Source organism: Gekko japonicus, unplaced genomic scaffold (assembly GCF_001447785.1).
Source record: "Gekko japonicus isolate JY-2015 unplaced genomic scaffold, Gekko_japonicus_V1.1 scaffold49, whole genome shotgun sequence".
Taxonomy (NCBI): Eukaryota; Metazoa; Chordata; class Lepidosauria; order Squamata; family Gekkonidae; genus Gekko; species Gekko japonicus.
Window position 1 is genome coordinate 23491 of NW_015173674.1, and position 10696 is coordinate 34186.

Sequence of the window (10696 nt, forward strand, 5' to 3'; positions counted from 1 at the left end):
TGTAGTTTTTCGGTGCATCTTTTATCAACCACCTGGGCTCGTCGGTGAGCCCAGAGCTGCTTTTGGAAGGCATACCTGCCTGTCATGTCAGACCTTGGCTCACTAATGCCTGGCGTGCCTCTGGGAAATCTCCCTTATGATAATATTTTTGTAAAGTCTTGAGTCGCCCTTTCTGTACCTCCCCACTAGTGAAAAGGACAGGTCGGGGTGTTTTGTTTCCTTCAGTATTTCCGCAGAGCTTAACGATTAACCCTGTTTGTTTTTAAATTTCCTTTTCAGGTGCTGATGGACTCCTAGGCAGATGCCTCCCGACAGACTTCTTATCGCCCTTTGTCTGGCGGACAAAGAATACGGAGAAGTCGCCTTGAAAGGACCGGAGAGAGGACTCTGGGCAACAGCTTCTGGGCTGGACTTCAAAACGACGGGATAATCTCTCTCTCGCTCGCTCGCTTTTTCTCCAGTCAGTCCGCGATGGAGACTCTGTCCCAGGACATTTTGCTGGAGTGCCAGATCTGTTTCAACTACTACAGTCCTCGACGGAGGCCCAAATTGCTGGACTGCAAGCACACCTGCTGCTCTGTTTGCCTCCAGCAGATGAGGACCAGCCAGAAGGACCTGAGGTGCCCGTGGTGCCGTGGCATCACCAAGCTGCCCCCCGGGTTTTCCGTCTCGCAGCTGCCGGACGACCCGGAGGTCATCGCCGTGATCGCCATTCCCCATACTTCAGAGCACACTCCGGTCTTCATCAAACTTCCCAGCAATGGGTGCTACATGTTGCCGTTGCCCATCTCCAAGGAGAGGTCCCTGTTGCCGGGGGACATTGGCTGCCGCCTCTTGCCGGGCGCTCAGCAGAAGTCCGTCACCGTGGTGACGATCCCGGCCGAGCAGCAGCCGTTGCAGGCGGCGATCCCGTTGCAGGAGACAGGAGACGAGGAACGAGACAGGAGGGGCATGGTGAAAAGCTCGACCTGGTCGGGGGTTTGCACGGTCATCCTGGTGGCCTGCGTCCTGGTCTTCCTCCTGGGCATCGTCCTCCACAACATGTCCTGCATCTCGAAGCGTTTCACTGTGATCTCTTGCGGCTGAAAGGCGGCTGTGGCAGCAACACTCCTGTGGGCTAATTTTCGGGGTTTGGGAAGGGTGGTTGTGGTGGTGGCAGGAAGCCACGAGTTGGAGCATTAGGACCGTTCAAGGGGACTGTTCTGCAGCACTGCGTGATCAACGCCAGACAAAGTCTATAGGCTGCTGTAAAAAGTAGGACTGAGAGATGCGTCGGCAGCACACCGGGGGGGTGGGGGTGGCACGTTCCGTGTGTCTCTGCCGGTAACTGTATCGAGGAAGACTGCATGCATCACCATAATCACTTAACAAATGAGCTGTAATTTATAATGATGTCATCATGTTATGAGACTAAAGATGTCTGTTAGCTGGTTCTGCCGTACATACAAGTCTAGAACGTGATCTCGCCAACTCCTCGCCCCCCCCCCTTAGCAGAGTAGTCGACCACAAATCAAAAATGCTGTACGTTCAAGTAGAATTAAACGTCAGAATTAAGGAAGTCAAATCTACCCAGTACTTTTCGCCCAGGCGTAACGAAAGCTTTTTTTCATTTTTAAACAGCGACTGGGGAAATTGTGAAAAGTAGTCCTTTAGTTCAGTAAGGCTTCTTTGGGGCATCTTTTAAATTGCACATTGATTAAAATGTTTGTTTTTTCTAATCTATGCTTGCAGTTATAGAAAGGAAAGATTTTTTTTTTACGTGTCGGAAATACTTCAGGTGTAATATATGTGTGTGTATGTTTCTGTGCGATTTTGTTTTCCTCCTGTAGTTTTAAGTGACTTTTTATTAATTGGAGCGGGACCCAAGCAGAGAAGCAATAAAGGGAAGTAGGAAAGGGTATCTAGGTGTCCAGCCAAAACCTTTTTTTAATCTGCGTATGCCCTTGTGGAAAAAATGTTACTTGAAACTGTAAACCCCGGGCATTCCTTTTCAAGCAGACGAAACGAGCTCCTTAAAGGGATTTCTCCAGGACCCGAAGAAGTTGCTGCTCTTTCTATAGGGATTTAGAAGAGTTTTGTTCACATACGGCTGCCTTTCTGTACTTTTGAATGCAGGTTGAAAACTGTGTCACCGATGGAAGTGGAACTTGGGGAGAGGTCTCTCGATCCTTGTTCATTATTGCAACTGTGAGATGCCAGTGGAGGCTGTGGTTATGATGAAGTGTATGCAAAATAAAATCGTAGTGTGGCACCCCACCTTTGTTAAAGGTCTCACAGTGTGGAAGAGTCACGTGGCATGGAAAAGTCACAATTGCCAGACAGTGGGAGAGGAAGGAGAAGGCAGATAGAGTTTAAATAGTTGCATCACCTCGGTCAAGGTAAACAAAAAATTGGGTCCAGTGAGTCATCTGGCCCTGGAAGAAGATCGACGGCGCTAAGGGGAACAGATGGCACCGAGTGGGTATAACAGCATTATCACGCCATCTTTATGGAAATTTATGGAAATTTGAACATCGAGAGCACGTAATAATGCTGGAAATTGTTGATAGGATTTTAAATGGTTTTAAATGTGGTTTATGCGAGGCTTATGCCTGATTGTGAGCCGCCCTGAGCCCGCGTAGCAGAGAGTAGAATTTCCTTTCCTTTCTTACATGCCCAAGGAAATGCTGATCACCACTTTGGGGTCAGTGAGCAATTTTTCTCCAGGCCAGTTTGGCTGGGGACCCCGGACGTTTTTTGTTGTCATCTTCTGGATGTGGACTAACGATCACTGAGTGCGTGTATGTGTGTGTGGGGGAGGTATTTGTGAATTTCCTGCATTGTGCAAGGGGGTTGGACTAGATGACCCTGGAGGACCCTTCCAACTCTGTGATTCTATAATTTACTACTGTTTGTCCCCCGGTATATTAAAAAAAAAGCCAGTTAATTACCACATCACACAGAGAAGCCCTCTTTCTGCTGTGCTAATTTTGGAAATGCGAGGCAGTGTGTGCAAATCGGTCCCCTCCCTTCCCTGTGCAGTGGTATGGCCCATTCTATCAGTCCGGATTCTTCCTCTCTTTCCTACTGCATCATAAGAGGCTATGGAGAGGGCACGCCGAACCAAGCAAGAGTGGCAAATCCCATCTTCCCCTGCTTTTTGAGTCTCAGCACGAGTTGAACTGAGCAGGACCCAGCCGTAGGGATCAACTGGAGATCCCAATTGTCCCAATTAGGCTCCGTCCGATATCTAACGTGAACTGATGTTTGCAAAGCCATATATGCTAATTGAGTACTCATCGGCTAGAACTGGCTCTTCCTTTTCCCAGTTCTTAACATTAGGTCTTTTACGGGGCCAAGATGTCATCGCCTAACATAACACGATGACTAGTTAATGCTGGGCCAGCAACGAAGCTTATGTGCCTCTCTGGAAAAGAACATTTCTTCTCTGTTTCATAAATAAACCCTGCTTGTTACACAATGCTGTATCTTTCCAGCCGGACATGAGACCGTGTCGCTTTGTAACCTTGTTGTCAGAGACTTGTTTGGGAAATGCGCTGAGACAGTTCGGTCCGTGCTCTGTGCAGCATGCGATGGGAAGAATTCACGTACAAAGGGCTTCTTGTTACACTCTATCAGGCTAAGGATCTGCTGAAAAACAGCAAGGGAATTTAAATATATTAGTGACCTTTCTTTGATGGCAAATGGTCCTTTAAGCTCGGTCGCCTGCCTTTTTCTCTGGCTGCTCTGTTACCAACCAACCCACAGAAAGACTTTTCAAACTAATATTGACCCAATTCCAAGCAAAATGCTTAACGCTTTTCCAAGCTGTTAAATACGCTGGTTAGCATTTCAGATGCAGGCCTTTTTCATATCTTCCTCATAACGGGGGACTTTCATCTTGTTTTGCCAACAGAAATGGCTTCATAAATATCCAGAGAAGGCACTTCCCAATTGCGTTTCATTAAAGCATCAATGACAGTTGTCTTATTTCTAGAGCTAATTTTTGTGGGGGGGTTTTTTGGGGGGATAAGCAGACTTGAATGAAAACATTAACCAGGGATTACGGAGGATTTACATACATAAGAAACACCGTTCTCAGGCCGCTGATCTACAGTTTCCCATTTCTACCACCACCAATTAATATTCTGAGGCCAATACAATATGCAGTTGGCATGGGGGTGAAAGAAAGATTTTAGATCCGAAACAGAGGATTTCTGGTTGCTTGAGGCTGGTTGGAATGTAGAAAAGAATGTAGATAGGACCATGGGTTTCAAAGCCAGTGTGAGGTAGTGGTTAAGTGGCAGACTCTTATCTGGAGACCTGGGTTTGAATCCTGCTGGGTGCCCACGGGCCAGTCACCGTTCTCTCAGAACTCTCTCAGTCCCACTTTCCTCACAAGGGGACTGTTGTGGGGAGAGGAAGGGAAAGTCGATTGTAAGCCGCTTTGAGACTCCTTTGGGTAGAGAAAAGCGGGGTATAAGAACCAACTCTTCTTCAAAAGTACATTACCAATGTATTAAAAAATTTTAAAGTAAAAAAAGTGCCTTCATTTTTCTTACATTCATACAGACAAGGGTGTGCATGCACATGTTTTCAGCAGTCCTCTGTTACTTGCCATAATTGCTAAGCCTATAGATTGATAGTCGGTCCAGTGGAATACGCAGCCTAGAAGAGAAGAAGAGTTGGTTTTTATACCCTACTTTTCTCTAGCTGGAGGAGTCTCAGTGTGGCTTACCATTGCTTTCCCTTCCTCTCCCCTCAACAGGCACCTTGTGAGGCAGGCGGGGCTGAGAGAGTTCTGAGAGAACTGTGACTTTCCCAAGGTCACCCAGCAGGCCTCATGTGTCTCAAAGTGGCTTACAATCGCCTTCCCTTCCTCTCCCCACAACAGTCATCTTGTGAGGTAGGTGGGGCTGAGAGAGTTCTGAGAGAACTGGGACTGGCCCAAGGTTACCCAATAGGCCTCGTGTGTCTCAAAGCGGCTTACAATCTCCTTCCCTTCCTCTCCCCCCAACGGGCATCGTGTGAGGCTGGTGGGGCTGAGAGAGTTCTGAGAGAACTGGGACTGGCCCAAGGTCACCCAGCAGGCCTCATGTGGAGGAGGGGGGGGAATCAAACCCAGTTCTCCAGATAAAAGTTCACCACTCTTATCCACTACACCATGGTGACTTTCTGTGAAAAAGCAAGTTTGGGCAGATAAATCTCAAAGGGATGAAGAGACAAAAGGCTTTGGAAATAGGGAAGGGAAAGATCACTCCAGGTGTTACATCCATATAAGGGAGCGGTGGCGCAGACGGTAGAACGCCTGCTTTAACAACTATGAACAGCCATTGTGGCTGTTCGAGAATCACCGCGGTCGGAGTGAGCTCCCGACCCTAGTCCCAGCTCCCGCCCACCCAGCGGCTCGAAAGCAAAGTAACATCTAAATAGCGAGTAGAGAAATGGGTACCTACCCTTAGATGGGTAGGGGGCACACTCCTTCAATGGTATGTGGTGGCGGCATGGAGATGGCGCAGACGGCAGAAGAGAGAGAACATCGACGGTGGCAGAACAATGATGGTGGAACTCGGTGGAGCAACCCCTGGTGGCCAGCAAGAACATTGTGTGGCCGATGACGACTAAAGGTGGAGACCGGAGGCGAGCGACAGAGTGTATGCGGGGCGCGGCGGAGCCTTGCTGGACAGAGCCGACGCCGGAAGCAAACACAAAAGCGTGCGCCTGTAGCCTGCCCAAAAGAAGAAACCGAGCCGAGCTAGAACAACAACAAGGATCCACCACCTGGGTGCCGGTAGGATGTCCCCCCCCCCCGAAAAACATGTGGCCTAAGTTAGGGTTCAGCGTTACTAGAAAGCACCATGTAAACCGCCCAGAGACCCTTCAGGGTTAGGGCGGTATAGCAAGTCTAAAGTATAAATAAAATAAATAAATATATAAATGTGTACGAGGATTCTGGCAACTGTGTGTACAGGGAGTGTACAAACTCACCACTGGATCCCCCACCCCCTGGTTCTTGTTTGTGTGTACCAGAGCTGTATCTGCAAGGAAATAGGCACATATTGATTTATTTATTTATTCCTTCGATTTATATACTGCTCACCTCCTAAGGGCTCTGAGCGGTTTACATTATACAATTCATACAATTCCTACCTAAGGGCCACACACATACAATGGAGGGAAGTGATTAACCTAACAGGCACTCTATAGCGAAGTCTTGTTGTTATAGTCTCTCTGCGGGAGGTCTTTTCCAATCCGGCGACGGCGTCTTCCTGGCGCAGGTCTTCCTTCGGTCGCCGTGATTCCTCGGGCTTGGGCCAAGGGCACGTCGGCGCATGCTCCTGCTGCGGCCTCTGTCCAATAGGCTCTGGCCTGCTGCGTTGCCCCGCCTCCGCGCTCCGTCGGCCCAGCCTTCGCTCGCTCGACTCTCCACCGCCGCTATGTTCTCCGCTGCCGCCGCTCATATGCCACCACGAAGGACGGGTGTCCCCCCCTCTAAGAGCAGGTACCCATTTGTCTACTTGCCCTTTAACGGGCTTTCGAGCCGCTGGGTGGGCGGGAGCTGGGACATGGGCCGGGAGCTCACCCCGGCCACGGTGGGGCTCGAACAGCTGAAGCTGTTCGGCTAGATGGAAATGCAGGCTTCATTTACTGCCTGCGCCACCGCTCTACTGTGCCACATTGCCCTAGTTCATGCAAGACGATGACCACGCATGTCGGGAATGTGTCTGTGATACATGCGGTGTCTGGGCTTCCGGTGGAGGTAACATCCCAAAATGTCTAAGGAAGGCAGGCCATGCAGAGGATCCCTGCGAAGAGATGCTAGTTGTCTAACGTCACGCTGGGATGGTGTTTTCAGTGGCTGGGGCTCAGAAAACCCTTCTGTGAGATTTACCTCCCTTGGTCTCTACAACAAACACACAGGAAACACGACAAGGTTGAGCAAATGTAGAAAAACACCGTGTTAGAACAAAACACACAATACTATGATGCTACCGTATCTTCATATATTGATATAAATCATATACTTGAACACAATAGAGACCCTAGTTTATCGAGATATATAATGTTCTTTAGGTGTTTGTAGTATAATGAATAATGTGCTCTGTTCTCCCTTGGTCTCTAGCCTGGCTTTGGTTTGTTTCCTCTGGGTTTTAGGGTTGTCTCTGATCCCGTCTCAAGTCAGAAAGGCTCTTAGGAATGTAGATTGTAATTAGCAAAGCCATCATGGTGGTGGTGTTCCCGAGGATATCAACCGTACAGAATCATGTACTCGAGAGACAAACATGCTGTAACTCTGCCCCAAATTCTCTCCAGGAGAGAATTGGGATAGTGGACACATGAGGAGGGGGAGATTGGATTTATACCTTCACTACCCAAGGGAGCCTCAGAGAGGCTTACAAACTCCTTTCCCTTCCCCTCCCCACAACAGACACCCTGTGAGGTAAAAGAAGAAGAGAAGAGATTGGATTTATACCCTGCCCTTCACTACCCAAAGGAGTCTCAGAGCGGCTTACAAACTCCTTTCCCTTCCCCTCCCCACAACGAACACCCTGTGAGGTAAAAGAAGAAGAGGAAATTGGATTTATACCCCGCCCTTCACTACCCAAAGGAGTCTCAGAGCTGCTTACAAACTCCTTTCCCTTCCCCTCCCCACAACAGACACCCTGTGAGGTAAAAGAAGAAGAGGAGGGGATTGGATTTATACCCCGCCCTTCACTACCCAAAGGAGTCTCAGAGCTGCTTACAAACTCCTTTCCCTTCCCCTCCCCACAACAGACACCCTGTGAGGTAAAAGAAGAAGAGAAGAGATTGGATTTATACCCTGCCCTTCACTACCCAAAGGAGTCTCAGAGCGGCTTACAAACTCCTTTCCCTTCCCCTCCCCACAACGAACACCCTGTGAGGTAAAAGAAGAAGAGGAGATTGGATTTATACCCCACCCTTCACTCCCCAAAGGAGTCTCAGAGCTGTTTACAAACTCCTTTCCCTTCCCCTCCCCACAACAGACACCCTGTGAGGTAAAAGAAGAAGAGGAGGAGATTGGATTTATACTCAGCCCTTCACTACCTAAAGGCGTCTCAGAGCTGCTTACAAACTCCTTTCCCTTCCCCTCCCTACAACGGACACCCTGTGAGGTAAAAGAAGAGGAGGAGATTGGATTTATACCCCACCCTTCACTACCCAAAGGAGTCTCAGAGCTGCTTACAAACTCCTTTCCCTTCCCCTCCCCACAACAGACACCCTGTGAGGTAAAAGAAGAAGAGGAGGAGATTGGATTTATACCCCGCCCTTCACTACCCAAAGGAGTCTCAGAGCTGCTTACAAACTCCTTTCCCTTCCCCTCCCCACAACAGACACCCTGTGAGGTAGGTGGGGCTGAGAGAGCTCTTGACAGAAACTGCTATTTTTCAAGAACAGCTCTTATCAGAACTGTGGCTTGCCCGAGGTCATCTAGCCAGGTGCAAGTGGAGGAGTGGGGAATCAAACCCGGTTCTCCCAGATTAGAGTCCGCGCACTTAACCACTATGCCAAACTGGCTCACATGAAGCTGCCTTACATGAAGCTGTCCATCGGTCCATCAAGTATTGTCTACTCAGACTGGCAGCCGCTCTCCAGGGTCTCAGGCAGAGGTCTTTCCCATCGCCTACTGCCTGATCCTTTTTAAGTGGAGATGCCAGGGATTGAACCTGGGACCTTCTACCTGCCAAGCAGCTGCTCTTCCCCTGAGCCAAGGTCTCTCTTGTATTTGTTGTGGGCTGACGCTTGATCCAGCTGGTCTGAGCTTTTCTCCTTGTCTTCCCCGGGGGAGACCAATCACAGGGACCCAAAAAGCTGCTTGTAATTCTTCATTCGGAGACAGGAAGGCTTGTTGTCTGCCCGGCTCTCCTTCATGAAACCCCTGATCTTGCAAGTTCTTCCCTGTCATGATAAATTACACACAAATAAGTGCCGTGCCTGTTTCCTTGAAAAGCTTCAGATGCAAGATAAGCAAGCCAGCAGCTCCAAGGAGTGGGTTTGGGAAATGCGTTTCGTATATTAGCCACGCACCAAGCCTTGCCGTTTCAGCTGTCCCATTCCCATAAAGCCTTTAATTAAATGCCCAGTGGCATCTTGACCCCTGAAGCCGTGGGCTGAACATTTACAAGGAAAACAAGAGTGGATGTTTTACAGAAGCCAGCGGCCTAGAAATGAGACTGAGTTGGTTGTCAAAAGTATGTTAAAACTCTCTTACTTCTGTGTCCAAATGAAGCCATTAGTTAGTGTCGATTAAAGTCCCAGCACTTTTACTTATGATTAACTTGAGCTGGACTGGGACCTTGGGGTAATTGCGGAATGGAGAGGACTGTGGCGGAATTGTTTTGGATGCAGACAAGTCTCACAGTCCGCTTTTGCTTCGCTTTTGTAATCTCTCCTGCACTGACTGTCAGACTCCAGCACCACAAACCGTATGATAAAACATGCACTAAAATGAATCCATTTTAAACGAGTGGGATTTTTAAAAATCCAGTGTAGGTTTCAGAAGATGTGTTCTGTACCGAACAGCAGCAACGAGAAGTTGGAAGAAGGAGTTTGGGTGGCAGACAAGGGTCATTTCCTGCAGGAGCGCACAAGAGCGGAGCTCCGGCAGTAAAGAGCCCAGGGGGCGGGCCCATGCAACAAGCCCTGCCCCCTGCTCCCAGCAGCCATCAGTCAGAGCAAGAAGCAGCCAGGTAAGCTGTAGAGCTCCCCCCCAGCCCCCCAGTCCAAAACAGTCCAGTGGCACCTTTAAGATCAAGTTTTATTCAGGTACAAGCTCTCCCTCCTCTGCGAGGACAGATCTGCACGTCCCCCCCCCAATAGCTAGCAATCTAAAACAGTCCAGTGGGGCCTGAGTGGTGGGTGTTGCCTTCTGACACACTTCCGGTGATGTCAGGGGGTGTGGCATATGCAAATAAGTTATGCTAATGAGTTATGCTAATGAGCTCCTGTGCCTCTTTTTCTACAAAATGACCCCTGGTGGCAGGTGAGGTGTGATGCCCTCCCCTGTTCTCAGCAGCCTCCCCCCTCATGGCACCATCGCTACAAGGGCCCCCAGAGTCACCTGCATCATGCAAATGACCATTCCGGGGAGGTGAAGGAGGTTCAACCGAATTCGATGCAGAAGCTGGTGTGGCAACAGGAAACGGATTATTGGGATGACCTTTCCCAGTGGCAAAAGGTCAGCTTTGAGGTGAGTTGGCCACTACCCCAAATCCAGCCTGGCCAAGGGACTGAAATGGTGGTCTTTGTTTTTATATATGTCTGTGTGACCTAGCAGAAACAGGGTTAGTCAAGACAGGTAGCCCTGTTAGTCTGTCTACAGCAGTAGAAAAGAGTAGAAAAGAGCAAGAATCCGACTCTAGGGGGGCGGTGCTCATCTCCGTTTCCAAGCTGAAGAGCCAGCACTGTCCGAAGATGTTTCCATGGTCATGTGGCTGGCATGACTAGACACCAAGGCGCACGGAACGCTGTTACCTTCCCACCGAAGCGGTACCTATGTATCTACTTGCAACTTCTTGTTTTTGAACTGCTAGGTTGGCAGGAGCTGGAACTAGAGACGGGAGCTCACTCCGTCACGGGGCACACTTGGGTCTCGAACTGCTGAACTACCGACCTTCTGGCCTGCAACTTAGTGTCTTAACCTCTGGGCCACTGCGGGAGCTCTGATGAGTCACTGCTCACTGAAAAGAGCAATAGT

The 10696-nt window shown here is 49.3% G+C and overlaps 1 protein-coding gene across 1 annotated transcript; it reads left to right on the plus strand.

Annotated features, from left to right (window-relative positions):
* The first annotated feature begins 364 nt into the window (after window positions 1-364).
* On the plus strand, window positions 365-1578 carry RNF152 (ring finger protein 152). Its single transcript, XM_015422900.1, has one exon. The coding sequence runs from the start codon at window positions 472-474 to the stop codon at window positions 1084-1086; it is 615 nt and encodes a 204-aa protein (XP_015278386.1). The 5' UTR covers window positions 365-471; the 3' UTR covers window positions 1087-1578.
* Window positions 1579-10696: the final 9118 nt, after the last annotated feature.

What these genes read in the sequence shown, in the direction of transcription:
- RNF152 (XM_015422900.1), top strand. Translation starts at nt 472, where the DNA reads ATGGAGACTCTGTCCCAGGACATTTTGCTGGAGTGCCAGATCTGTTTC.